Source organism: Nerophis ophidion, linkage group LG23 (genome assembly GCF_033978795.1).
Source record: "Nerophis ophidion isolate RoL-2023_Sa linkage group LG23, RoL_Noph_v1.0, whole genome shotgun sequence".
NCBI lineage: Eukaryota > Metazoa > Chordata > Actinopteri > Syngnathiformes > Syngnathidae > Nerophis > Nerophis ophidion.
The window spans coordinates 17,806,768-17,821,858 of NC_084633.1; the positions used below are offsets into that span (position 1 = coordinate 17,806,768).

Consider the following 15,091-nt stretch of genomic DNA (forward strand, 5'->3'; position numbering starts at 1 on the left):
CATTCCTCCACTGCGCTGGGAGAAGAAGTAGACAGCGGCGGCACCCGGAAGCGGATGCATCGCTAAATGCCGGATAATTTACTTTGTTATGGAGGATTTTACGTTAAAATTTTATGTAAAGGTTTGAATAAGTATTTAAAAAAAGGACGATACATTTAGGTAAGTCGCCTCCTTCGTCTTTAGCGAGCTGTTGTGAGCTTAGTCCTACAACGTGCCCTCTAGGGTTTGTTTACATGATAGTTGAGCACATGACAGCACTAATGAATGACTTTATAATTACATTCTTTCTCAGGAAAATACTCTCTAATTTACTTTGACACATTTGTAGAATGGGAACTTTCATCTGCATTTTCTTATTAACAACATTAAGATGCTATATATCAGGAGTCACCAACCTTTTTGAAACCAAGAGCTACTTCTTGGGTACTGATTCATGCGAAGGGCTACCAGTTTGATACACACTTCAATAAATTGCCAGAAATAGCCAATTTGCTCAATTTACCTTTAATATATATATATATATATATTAGGGGTGGGCAAATTAATGCGTTAATTACGCGTTAACTCATCAATCTATTAACGCCGACAATTATTTTATCGCACATTTGCGTATGTTGTTTACATGCTTTTATTTTGTTAACGCTTTTTCTTAGCAAGATGACGACGCCCGGACGTGCTTTGGCTTAGAGGGGCTCTTGGTAAAGATGGAACATTTGGCAAAAATATCGGACAATTTTGCAAATTTCATGGCTGGCTTACAGCGTGGTCACTCCGGTATCACTTACGACCGCCAGACAATTCTGGATGTGGATAGATCGGGCCGTTTTGGACTGAATGAGGCGTGCTTGCTAGACCGGCTAGCTAGCATAGGAATACTTTGCCGGCTACATCCAGCGGCCTGTGAAGCAGCGGAGTATATGTGTTGTCTGTCTATTTATGAATAATGCAGACCAGGAGTGTTGGCTGAGTTCTTAACGTTTACTTTCAGAGCGTGCATATCACAACATACAAGATGCCGTCATGGCGACACAACCTATACCGGGCTACCGCGCATGCACGTCACTCCTGTTGCATGCTGGGTAGGGTAGTTCTTTTATTCCCTGGCTCATAACATCACAATATAGTACCATGTATATGATGCGTTCAGTTTATCAAAGCACCAAGCAAACAATCGGAAAATTCCCATCATATCAATTCCTAGATATGGTCATAATTATTTTAAGTGCACTACGCAGAATAAACACAACATTATTAATATTGCTACTACGGATAATTGGATCAAAAATTCCCTAAAACAGCCCACTACCTATAATATAGGTTTTTTAAACATAAGATCCCTGATCAAAAAATTTTTTTCTGCTGTTACCTCAGAAATTGCCTGTTCAGATGTTATGATTGTGGCTCAGAGATTTGTATGTAGATTATATTTATTTTCCATAACAAACAGGATAACTTAAATACCCTGGCAGTGGCAATAAGCTTAAATGTTTGTATTTACATTTTTTGAGTTGATTTTCATAAAATATGCTATTTAACTGCTACTGTTTAACAAGGACTGATTTAAATTGTGTTTGCACAACAAATGTTTTGGCGCTTTTGTTCATGTGGGAGAATATTCCAATAAAGGTGCACTACACACTACTTTTGAATTCATTATTGGGCTTTGCGTATACAATGCAGTTAATTGCGATTAATCAGAGAAATAGTGCGATTAACTTCGATTAAAATGTTTAATCGTTGCCCAGCCCTAATATATATATATATATATATATATATATATATATATATATAAATGGGTATTTCTGTCTGTCATTCCGTCGTACATCTTTTTTTCTTTTACGGAAGGTTTTTTTGTAGAAAATAAATGATGAAAAAAACACTCAATTGAACGGTTTAAAAGAGGAGAATACAGGAAAAAAATGAAAATAAAATTTTGAAACATAGTTTTCGACTCTTTAAAATTCAAAATTCAACCGAAAAAAATGAAGGGAAAAAGAAACTCTTTCAAAACTTCATGAAAAATTAAAAAAAATAATTTATGGAACATCATTAATAATTTTTCCTGATTAAGATTAAATTGACAATTTTGATGACATGTTTTAAATAGGTTAAAATCCAATCTGCACTCTGTTAGAATATACAACTAATTGGATCAAGGTATATTTTTAACGAGGACAAATCATTATTTCGTCTAGATTTTCCAGGACAAAATTTTAAAAACAAATTCAAAACACTTTGAAATAAGATTTAAATTTGATTCTACAGATTTTCTAGATTTGCCAGGATTTTGTATTTTTATTTTAATCATGATAAGTTTGAAGAAATATTTCACAAATATTCATTGTCGAAAAAACAGAAGCTAAAATGAAGAATTAAATTAAAATGTATTTATTATTCTTTACAATAATAAAACTAAAAAAAAATACTTGAACATTGATTTAAATTGTCAGGAAAGAAGAGGAAGGAATTTAAAAGGCAAAAATGGTATATGTGTTCAAAAATCCTAAAATAATTTTAAGGTTGTATTTTGTCTCTAAAATTGTCTTTCTGAAAGTTATAAGAAGCAAAGTAAAAAAATAAATGAATTTATTTAACCAAGTGAAGACCAAGTCTTTAAAATATTTTCTTGGATTTTCAAAATCTATTTGAGTTTTGTCTCTCTTAGAATTAAAAATGTCAAGCAAAGCGAGACCAGCTTGCTAGTAAATAAATAAAATTAAAAAAATAGAGGCAGCTCACTGGTAAGTGCTGCTATTTGAGCTATTTTTAGAACAGGCCAGCGGGCGACTCTTCTGGTCCTTACGGGCTACCTGGTGCCCGCGGGCACTGCGTTGGTGACCCTTAATATATATTGACCTGCAGTATCATTCATTATGTAAAGTCGAGGTCAAAAGTGAAGAACATAATGTCATGGCTGTCTTGAGTTTCCAATCATTTCTACAACTCTTATTTTTTTTGTGATAGAGTGATTGGAGCACATACTTGTTGGTCACCAAAAAACATTCATGAAGTTTATTATGGGTCTACTGAAAATGTGAGCAAATACGCTGGGTCAAAAGTATACATACAGCAATGTTAATATTCGGCAAGTTTCACTGCAATAAGGTGTTTTTGGTAGCCATCCACAAGCTTCTGCTTGAATCTTTTCATCTGACATCACATGGACAAAGATAAGACCTTCTGGAGGTAATCCTCCTTTGTCTTTGTCCAACTTACTCTCTGTAAAGCACCAGTTTCATTGGTGGGAAAACAGGCCCAGAGTATAATACTACCACCACCATGCTTGACGGTAGGAATGATGTTCCTAGGATTAAAGGCCTTACCTTTGGTTGAGGATTATAAATACCTGGGAGTACACATTGACAACAAGCTGAATGGGTCAAAACACGCTGAGGCCCTCTACAAGGCCTCAGGGGGCTAGGATCCTTCAACGTCTGTACGAAGATATTGAAGATGTTCTACGAGTCGGTGGTGGCGAGCGCCTTCTTGTACGCCGTGGCTTGCTGGGGCAGCGGGCTGAGAGTGATGGACACAAACAGACTGGACAAGTTGGTAGAGAAGGCCAGTAACGTGGTGGGAGTGGAGCCGGACTCTCTGGCGGTGGTGTCAGAGAGAAGAAGTCTAGCAAAACACCTCCCAACTACTACACTTGGACCTTAAGGAGAGAAAGAGCACGTTCAGTGGAAGGCTCAGACTCCAAAAATGTAACACGGAACGACACAGGAGGTCTTTCATACCGACAGCCATCAGACTATATTGCATATGTTCCTTGACTGCACTTAAATGTAGAATATATGTAGAGTATATCTATATTATTCTTCTAATATACAGTATATATAATATATGTTATATATGATTAGGGTCCGCCAGGCCCATTGCAAAGGACTCCACAGGAGTCCTTTGCAATGGGCCAAGGACCCTATTGAAACTGTAAGGTTTTATTATTATTATTATTATTATTCCGCACCTATGCGCTGTAATTTGCCCCCCTTAACATGCTTCAAAACTCACCAAATTTGACACACACATCGGTATAGCAAACCTTCCCAACATATTAAGCAACCAAACCCCAAAAATGAAAATTGCGCACTAGCGCCCCCTAGGAAAAAAAAAACAAAACAGACTGCTTGTAACTTCCGTTAGGATTGTCGTAGAGACATGAAACAAAAACCTCTATGTTGGTCTGACTTAGGCCTACATTTCCAATTGTAAACTTCTATAGCAAAAATCAACAGAAATTTTGCAAAAACTCTTTCAAAACAAAATTTTCGCCAAAAATGCTATTTTTGCCTCTTTGAGCTGTAATTTGACCCCCTTAAATAAAATAAATAAATGATAAATGGGTTGTACTTGTATAGCGCTTTTCTACCTTCAAGGTACTCAAAGCGCTTTGACACTACTTCCACATTTACCCATTCACACACACATTCACACACTGATGGAGGGAGCTGCCATGCAAGGCGCCAACCAGCACCCATCAGGAGCAAGGGTGAAGTGTCTTGCTCAGGACACAACGGACGTGACGAGATTGGTTCTAGGTGGGATTTGAACCAGTGACCCTCGGGTTGCGCACGGCCACTCTCCCACTGCGCCACGCCGTCCCTTAAAATGCTTCAAAACTCACCAAACTCAGCACACATATCAGTACTGGCAAAAATTGCGATCTAATGAAAAAACTAAACCCGAAAATTAAAAAAAGTGCTCTAGCGCAATTTTTTATTAAAACACAGAAAAAACTGCTCCTAGGAAGAGAAAACAGACACAACTGCTTGTAACTTCCAGTAGGAATGTCGGACAGACATGAAACAAATACCTCTATGTAGGTCTCACTTAGACCTGTACGGAAGCCTATTACCTACTCTTACCTACACAGTGGCCTAGTGGTTAGAGTGTCCGCCCTGAGATGGTTATGTTGTAAATTCAAACCCTGGGCGAGTCATACCAATGACTATAAAAATGGGACCCAGTACCTCCCTGCTTGGCACTCAGCATTAAGGGTTGGAATTGGGGGTTAAATCACCAAAAATGATTCCCTCACCTCCCTGGGGGTGATCAAGGGTGATGGGTCAAATGCAGAGAATAATTTCGCCACACCTAGTGTGTTTGTGACTATCATTGGTACTTTAACTTTAACTGTACTTTAACTATTGTGTGCCGTTAACCAGTTCTGTAATGTTCCTGTGCCTTTAAGTTAAATAGATCAATCTGTGACGTCGTTTCCCCTTTAAAGCACATATTTGTCACAATAGCCGGTTTCGATCAATGGTGGCAGCTAGTTGACGACTAAATACCACACACACACACCCAAACACACACACATACACATCTACCTTTCAGCAATAAAGATGATTAAAGGATTCTCTGGCCGGAATCTGTCCATCGTGTCCCAACTCTAAAAGAACTACTATCCCTTCCTTATATTGTTCATGTGATGTCAGATGAAACACAAATTCAGCTGTTTGACCACAATACCCAGCAATATGTTTGGAGAAAAAAAGGTGAGGTCTTTAATCTCAGGAACACCATGCCGACCGTCAAGCATGGTGGTGGTAGTATTATGCTCTGGGCCTGTTTTGCTGCCAATGGAACTCGTGCTTTACAGAGAGTAAATGGGACCATGAAAAAGGAGGACTACCTCCAAATTCTTCAGGACAAGAGGTTGGGCCTCGGGCACAGTTGGGTGTTCCAACAGGACAATGACCCCCAACACACGTTAAAAGTGGTAAACAAATGGCTAAATCAGGCTAGAATTAAGGTTTTAGAATAGCCATTTACTCTCTGTAAAGCACCAGTTCCATTGGCAGCAAAACAGGCCCAGAACATAATACTACCACCACCATGATTGACGGTAGGTCTGGTGTACCTGGGATTAAAGGCCTCACCTTTTCTCCTCAAAAAATAATGCTTGGTATTGTGGCCAAACAGCTCAATTTTCCTTTCATCTGACCACAGAACTTTCCTCCAGGAGGTCTTATCTTTGTCCATGTGACGTCAGATGAAACAAAAATTGAGCTGTTTGACCACAATACCCAGCAATATGTTTGGAGGAGAAAAGGTGAGGCCTTTAATCCCAGGAACACCAGGCCTACCGTCAAGCATGGTGGTGGTAGTATTATGCTCTGGGCCTGTTTTGCTGCCAATGGAACTGGTGCTTTACAGAGAGTAAATGGGACCATGAAAAAGGAGGATTACCTCCAAATTCTTTAGGACAACCTAAAATCATCATCCCGGAGGTTGGGTCTTGGGTGCAGTTGGGTGTTCCAACAGGACAATGACCCCTAACACATGTCAAAAGTGGTAAAGGAATGGCTAAATCAGGCGAGTATTAAGGTTTTAGAATGACCATTTACTCTCTGTAAAGCACCGGTTCCATTGGCACCAAAACAGGTTTAGAGCATAATACTACCACCACTATGCTTGACGGTAGATGTGGTGTTCCTGGGATTTAAGGCCTCACCTTTTGTCCCCAAAAAAAAATGCTTGGTATTGTGGCCAAACAGCTCTATTTTTGTTTCATCTGACCACAGAACTTTCCTCCAGAAGGTCTTATCTTTGTCCATGTGATGTCAGATGAAACAAAAATTGAGCTGTTAGGCCACAATACCCAGCAATATGTTTGGAGGAGAAAAGGTGAGGCCTTTAATCCCAGGAACACCAGGCCTACTATCAAGCATGGTGGTGGAAGTATTATGCTCTGGGCCTGTTTTGCTGCCAATGGAACTGGTACTTACCGCCAAATTCTTCAGGACAACCTAAAATCATCAGCCCGGAGGTTGGGTCTTGGGTGCAGTTGGGTGTTCCAACAGGACAATGACCCCAAACACATGTCAAAATCGGTAAAGGAATGGCTAAATCAGGCTAGAATTTAAGTTTTAGAATGGCCATTTACTCTCTGTAAAGCAGCAGTTCCATTGGCAGCAAAACAGGTTTAGAGCATAATACTACCACCACCATGCTTGACGGTAGATATGGTGTTCCTGCGATTTAAGGCCTCACCTTTTGTCCTAAAAAAAAATGCTTGGTATTGTGGCCAAACAGCTCTATTTTTGTTTCATCTGACCACAGAACTTTCCTCCAGGAGGTCTTATCTTTGTCCATGTGATGTCAGATGAAACAAAAATTGAGCTGTTAGGCCACAATACCCAGCAATATGTTTGGAGGAGAAAAGGTGAGGCCTTTAATCCCAGGAACACCATGCCGACTGTCAAGCATGGTGGTGGCAGTATTATGCTCTGGGCCTGTTTTGCTGCCAATGGAACTGGTACTTACCGCCAAATTCTTCAGGACAACCTAAAATTATCAGCCCTGAGGTTGGGTCTTGGGCGCAGTTGGGTGTTCCAACAGGACAATGACCCCAAACACATGTCAAAAGTGGTAAAGGAATGGCTAAATCAGGCGAGTATTAAGGTTTTAGAACGGCCATTTACTCTCTGTAAAGCAGCAGTTCCATTGGCAGCAAAACAGGTTTAGAGCATAATACTACCACCACCATGCTTGACAGTAGGTGTGGTGTTCCTGGGATTTAAGGCCTCACCTTTTGTCCTAAAAAAAAAAAATGCTTGATATTGTGGCCAAACAGCTCTATTTTTGTTTCATCTGACCACAGAACTTTCCTCCAGGAGGTCTTATCTTTGTCCATGTGACGTCAGATGAAACAAAAATTGAGCTGTTTGACCACAATACCCAGCAATATGTTTGGAGGAGAAAAGGTGAGGCCTTTAATCCCAGGAACACCATGCCGACTGTCAAGCATGGTGGTGGCAGTATTATGCTCTGGGCCTGATTTGTTGCCAAGGGAACTGGTGCTTTACAGAAAGTAAATGGCCATTCTAAAACTTAAATTCTAGCCGGATTTAGCCATTCCTTTACCGATTTTGACATGTGTTTGGGGTCATTGTCCTGTTGGAACAGGACAATGCAGAAAACAGGCCCAGAGCATAATACTACCACCACCATGTTTGACGGTAGGGTTGGTGTTCCTGGGATTAAAGGCCTCACCTTTTTTCCTCTAAAAATAATGCTTGGTATTGTGGCCAAAAAGCAAAATTTTAACGATTTATTATAATTTCCCAGTTTTAACAGGTGCCAGAGGCTTTATAGACATGGTGGGCTATGACCCCAGGGCACAGGGGGCGCCCCTCACTGCAGAGGAAGCAGCCCTGGCTGGCTCAGCAGCCGGGATGGTCACCCGGGCCCTCATCAACCCCCTCGATGTCATCAAGATACGATTTCAGGTAATAATAAGAAAATAGCTGCTTTCGATTGGAGGTACGCCACATTAGTGTTCATGTGTTGCCTTGCTGTGCAGCTGCAGATCGAGAGTCTGTCCACTGCCGGGCTAACAGGAAAGTACAGCGGATTATTTCAGGCCTCGCGTTGCATTCACGCGGAGGAAGGCCTCTCAGCTTTCTGGAAGGGCCACGTCCCCGCACAGCTTCTTTCGATTTGCTACGGAGCAGTCCAGGTACAGTACCGTATTTTCCGGACCATAAAGCGCACCCGGATTATAAGGCGCACTGCCGATGAATGAATATTTTTTTTCATCTACAAGGCGCACCGGATTATAGGGTGCATTAAAGGTGTCATTATAATTTTTTTTTTCTCAATGTAAAAGACTTCCTTGTGGTCTACATAACATGTATTGGTGGTTCTATGGTCAAAATTGTCAGGCTTGTCCCTGACAGTTTGGACATGTTTTAGTTTTTCCTCTGCGTTTGTCTTTGTTTCCTGTCAGCGCTCTTATTTTGTCAGTTTCCTTGAGTGCTGTGGCTGATTGGCACCTGACCACACCTGGTGTCAATCAGCCAGACACTATTTTAAGATGCCTTCCCCTCCCGTCATGGCTGGATTATTCTGTCAGGTTGAGTTGGTGACGAACCCCAAGATGCAGAGACGGTGGCAGGCATTGTGCGGGAAAACATGATTTAATTTAACACTAAAACAAGAACAAACAAAAGGGTACAAAGAAAAGGCGTGCACAAGGCGGAGAACAAACCTGGCTATGAACAAAAACTAGCACACTTTTTTTTAACACTTAATACAACTCAATGTGTGCATTTTTAATAATTAAGCCAACATTTTTAGAGTATAATAAATGATAAATGGGTTGTACTTGAATAGTGCTTTTCTACCTTCAAGGTACTCAAAGCGCTTTGACACTACTTCCACATTTACCCATTCACACACACATTCACACACTGATGGAGGGAGCTGCCATGCAAGGCGCCAACCAGCACCCATCAGGAGCAAGGGTGAAGTGTCTTGCTCAGGACACAACGGACGTGACGAGGTTGGTACTAGGTGGGATTTGAACCAGGGACCCTCGGGTTGCGCACGGCCACTCTCCCACTGCGCCACGCCGTCCCTATAATAAGTCCATCCATCCATCCATTTTCTACTGCTTGTCCCTTTTGGGGTCCAAGTATTGCTGGAGCCTATCTCAGCTGCATTCGTGCGGAAGGCGGCGTACACCCTAGACAAGTCGCCACCTCATCACAGTATAATAATCCCCTATTATTGTTTTAACAATGTTATCAAATATAATAAGTCCCTTATTATTTTTGATAACATTGTTATTCTGCAGCTAACCAATAATAAATAAAATACTTCTTTACCATTATAGCGACTTCTTGAACAGGTGATATAGACTATAGACATATTGCATGCGTAATGTTCTATATTTTCAATGGAACATATAAAATGTTGGTGTGGTTTATCCATCCATTTCTACAGCTTGAGTCATATTGCAGTCTACACATATCTCTTATGTGTGACTGCCATCGGTTCTGTCTACACCTATTTCTTATGTGCTACTGCCATCTACTGGTCACACTTATCATTACACCATGTATACCATGTAGGGCGGTATAACTCGGGTGGTAGAGTGGCCGTGCCAGCATCTTGAGGGTTCCGGGTTCAATTCCCGCTTCCGCCATCCTAGTAGGCAAGAGACTTTACCCACCTGCCCCCAGTGCCACCCACACTGGTTTAAATGTAACTTAGATATTGGGTTTCACTATGTAAAAGTGCTTTGAGTCACTAGAGTCACTTTTTTTCCAAGATGGCGCTGCTGTAGTGGCTGCTGTAGGCAGGAGCTCTGTGCTCTTGTGTCATCCTTTTGTGTTTCCCTCTTGTTTTCATGTCTTATTATATTTTTTTGCCTTTTGGTCCGGGACCCTTTGGGACTGTGTGACAAGGGGTGGCACTTTCGTGACCTCTGTGGTGCTTTTTTTGTGGACTTCTGGATCTGCCTCCCGGGAGCCTTTTGGCCATGGAGACCAGCTGCAGGGTGTCTGCTACACCGGAGTCTGTTTGGAGGGACTGGAGGAGATGCGGATGAGGGGACAGGACTGCGGAGTATGGAGGGACTGGCGGAGGTGCGGATGAGGGGACAGGGATGCGGAGCTAGCACTGAGCGCTGGGACGGAGAGGCTTCGCGGTGTCTTGGCTGGGTGAGCAGGTGTCGGACACCTCAGTCACCTTGGACGTATCCTCGCTCATCCATGCGGACTGGACACAGGCCGAAAATGGAGTCGGCTGTCTTGGTTGCTTTGTTGGGTCTGCTCCTGTCTCTGGCCATGCTCCCTCCACCCCAGCGGACGATGGCGTGGAACACCGCAGAGGCCACCACAGTGCATATGTTTCTTTTACTTTTTATTCATAGCTAGTATGTAGAAGTATCTGGTTGTATCTGCTGCTTTAATGTCTTTAATGTCCTCTGTGTTCTTTGATGTTTGATGTTTCCCTCTTACACACATGGAAGAGGGATGTGTACCATGGCTATGAGTTGTTGTTTTTTCCCTTGGTCTCAGTCTGCACCCCCTCTCCAGGGCCCAGGCTAAGACCGATTTTTTATTTTTTTTTATTTTGTTTTAATCTTCTATTCCCCCTCCTTGTTTACCTGTATCTCATCTTTTTTGTAAGGGGCGCTGGAAGCCGGCAGACCCGTCAGCGATCCTGGGATTGTGCTGAAAATTTTAATTTTCCTGAAGGAACTCTCCTGACGGAATAAATAAAGTACTATCTAATCTAATCTAATCTAATCTATCTAGAGAAAAGCGCTATATAGATATAATTCACATCACTTCACTACCAAATAAAATAGCTTTGAGGTGAGTAAGCTCAACCAAACGCATTCCTTACAAAAGGCACACCGGGTTATAAGGTTTTGAGGGGAGAAAAAGGATTTTAAGTGCGCCTAATAGTCCGGAAAAATATGGTTAATCTTAAGATTTTTTTTTAAATGTGTCACAATTCTAAAATGAGTCGATGTGTCTGTCTGTGTACTTTGCAGTTTGCCAGCTTTGAGTGTCTGACAAGGGTGGTCCATGACATGACGCCCTTTGACAGCCGGACGTCCGGAGTGCACTTCATGTGCGGAGGCTTGGCCGCCTGCTCGGCTACCGTGGTGTGTCAGCCTCTGGACACCCTGCGCACACGCTTCGCAGCTCAGGGCGAACCCAAGGTGGGAAGCTGTCGCACATCACTAAAGCTGCGGAACCAAGGTGTAGTGAAACAATAAAGCTACGACATGGTGTGCTTGGCTTCACGGCGGCAGAGGGGTTAGTGCGTGCGCCTCACAATACGAAGGTCCTGAGTAGTCAGGGTTCAATCCCGGGCTCGGGATCTTTCTGTGTGGAGTTTGCATGTCCTCCCCGTGACTGCGTGGGTTCCCTCCGGGTACTCCGGCTTCCTCCCGCTTCCAAAGACATGCACCTGGGGATAGGTTGATTGGCAACACTAAATTGGCCCTAGTGCAGTGGTTCTTAACCTGGGTTCGATCAAACCCTAGGGGTTTGGTGAGTCGGCAGAGGTCAAAACACACCCGACTCATCGTCTCAATAAAAACGTATCCCTATCGGTGAATTACGGATACGGCAACAGCAGAAGTCACACCGATTTTGTTGTGAGTTTATGCAGTCTAGTGTGAGTTTAGGGTCGGTTTAGTTCTTTGAACAAGGTGATGTTCATGCACGGTTCATTTTGTGCACCAGTAATAAAACATGGTAACACTTGAGTACGGGGAACATATTCGCCATTAATTATTGTTGCTTATTAACATGCAAATTAGTAACATATTGGCTCTTAAATAGTCATTATTAAAGGGGAACATTATCACCAGACCTATGTAAGCGTCAATATATACCTTGATGGTGCAGAAAAAGGACCATCTATTTTTTTAACCGATTTCCGAACTCTAAATGGGTGAATTTTGGCGAATAAAACGCCTTTCTGTTTATCGCGCTGGAGGCGATGACGTCAGAATGTGACGTTGCCGGGGTAATACAGCCGCCATTTTCATTTTCAACACATTACAAACACCGGGTCTCAGCTCTGTTATTTTCTGTTTTTTTGACTATTTTTTGGAACCTTGGAGACATCATGCCTCGTCGGTGTGTTGTCGGAGGGTGTAACAACACTAACAGGGAGGGATTCAAGTTGCACCACTGGCCCGAAGATGCCAAAGTGTCTGCCGCCAGACCCCCATTGAATGTACCAGAGTGTCTCCACATTTGACCGGCGATGCTAAGGCAGACATGGCACAGAGATGTATGGATAACCTGCAGATGCATTTGCAACGATAGTCAGCGAAATCACAAAGGTGAGTTTTGTTGATGTTGACTGCCAGCTAATCGATGCTAACATGCTATTTACCGGCGGTGCTAAAGCAGACATGGCACAGAGATGTATGGATAACCTACAGATGCATTTGCAACGATAGTCAACGAAATCACAAAGGTGAGTTTTGTTGATGTTGACTGCCAGCTAATCGATGCTAACATGCTATTTACCGGCGGTGCTAAAGCAGACATGGCACAGAGATGTATGGATAACCTGTAGATGCATTTGCAACTATATTACGTTTCCTTCCACCCACATTTAATGCGAAACAAACACTTACCAATCGACGGATTTAAGTTGCTCCAGTGTCAAAAGATGCGAAAGTCCTGATCATTTGGTCCGCACATTTTACCGGCGATGCTAACGCAGCTATTCGGCCATGCTATGGCTATGAATAGCCTCAATAGCTATTCGCTCAATAGCTTCAGTTTCTTCTTCAATACTTTCATACTCCAACCATCTGTTTCAATACATGCGTAATCTGTTGAATCGCTTAAGTCGCTGAAATCCGAGTTTGAATCCGAGCTAATGTCACTATATCTTGCTGTGGTATTCGCCATTGTTTGTTTACATTGGCAGCACTGTGTGACGTCACAGGGAAATGGCCAGTGTCTTCGCAGAGAGCCGAAAATAAGGCACTTTGAAGCTTTATTTAGGGATATTCCGGGACCGGTAACATTTGAAAAAAACTTCAAAAAATACAACAAGCCACTGGGAACTGATTTTTATTGTTTTGAAATTGTGATAATGTTCCCCTTTAAGTACTTATTAAAGCCTAATTCAGCATGGCCTCATTATAACCCTAACCCTAACCAAATAACTCCAAATTAAGTCTTTGTTACTTAGAATGTGTTCCCCTAGTGTCCAAATACCTCTAAATTAAGTCTTTGTTACTTATAATATGTTCTCCATACTAAAGTTTTACCAAAAACACATAACTTTGTCTTGAATTAAAAAAAAAAAAACATTTTATTTTTCACTTAGAAGGGTTGGGTGAATGCGCATAAAAAACTAATGGGGTTCGGTACCTCCAACAAGGTTAAGAACCACTGCCTTAGGGTGTGAATGTGAGTGTGAATGTTGTCTGTCTATCTGTGTTGGCCCTGCTATGAGGTGGCGACTTGTCCAGGGTGTACCCAGCCCCCCCCCGCTAAACCCAGAAAAGGAAAAGCTGTAAAAGATGGATGGATGACAAGAAGTCGAAATATTGTATGTGATGTTGTAATTATGTGGGAAAAAAGTTGAAACTATATAACACAAGCCAGGGTACAGAAATAAATTATAAAACATTATATAGTTGCCTGGGGCAGCCTGGTGGAAGAGGGGTTAGTGCGTCTGGCTCACAATACAAAGGTCCTGGGTTCGATCCTGCACTCTGGATCCTTCTGTGTGGAGTTTGCATGTTTTCCCAGTGACTGCGTTTGTTCCCTCCGGGTACTCCGGCTTCCTCCCATTTCCAAAGACATGCACCTGGGGATAGGCCCCTCCCACCTCCAAATACAAGCACCTGGGGATGGGTTGATTGGCAACACTAAATGGTCCCTAGTGTGTGAATGTAAGTGTGAATGTTGTCTATCTGTGTTGACCCTGCGATGAGGTGGCAACTTGTCCAGGGTGTACGCCGCCTTCCGCCCGAATGCAGCTGGGATAGGCTCCAGCGACCCCCCGCTTAACCCCGAGATGTAAAAGATGGATGGATGACAAGAAGTCGAAGTATTGTAAGGGTTGTTGTAATTATATGGGAAAAAAGTTGAAACTATATAACTAAATATCTAAAAGTATTCATATACTCTTCATTTCTTATTATGCTCCTTCCAGTGCTGTTGTTTTTAGTTTTAGTTTGTATCCAATCAGAATTCAGCTGGCTTATGTTACCATGCTGTCCGTGCACTGTTAGTGAACGGGCACATACAGTTGATAGACAGTTGCGATAGCTAATCAGATCAGGAGTTGTTGTCAGTAAGGCCTTTTAGCTGGTCTCACGTTGAACGTGACATTTACACGTCCTGTCATTAGATACTCATCGGGACTGTTAGCGGATGAATTTGAGAACACATGCAGTTGATCGACATTTGCGATAGCCAATCAGATCACAAGTTGTTGACAGTAGCCTATCTAAGCAGCCTGATGTTAACGAGACTGTGATTGGATACTCACTTGTCACTCCAAAGTGAGTATGCATTCACAAGTTTCAATTTAGCAGGAATTGTTGTGCTGTAGCCAGACTGGGGTATCAGAAAAGGAAAACAAAACGTTGATAAAGTGGCAGACATATATTTGCAAGGCCATTTTCAAGAAGGATATTTAAAGAGACACTACATCTTGTGAGACCATGTGGGCCAACACCGGAAGCTGGCTCAGCTGTTCTGGCAATGAAATGCTCGCCATTTCCACTCAAATAAGCAGACGACGATGGGCACTACTGGCTTACACCGCATCGAATAGGTGCTATAAATTGTGAGTTCAAATA

The 15,091-nt window shown here is 42.2% G+C and overlaps 1 protein-coding gene across 1 annotated transcript in view; it reads left to right on the forward strand.

Moving 5' to 3' along the window:
* The window catches only part of slc25a19 (solute carrier family 25 member 19), a 28,368-nt gene continuing 13,277 nt past the window's right edge, over window positions 1-15,091 (forward strand). The window contains exons 1-4 of the mRNA XM_061885074.1: window positions 1-159; window positions 8,074-8,234; window positions 8,309-8,464; window positions 11,294-11,464. Of these exons, the coding sequence (XP_061741058.1) occupies window positions 8,103-8,234; window positions 8,309-8,464; window positions 11,294-11,464 (459 nt within the window). The 5' untranslated portion in view covers window positions 1-159; window positions 8,074-8,102. The remainder of the gene's footprint in view (window positions 160-8,073; window positions 8,235-8,308; window positions 8,465-11,293; window positions 11,465-15,091) is intronic.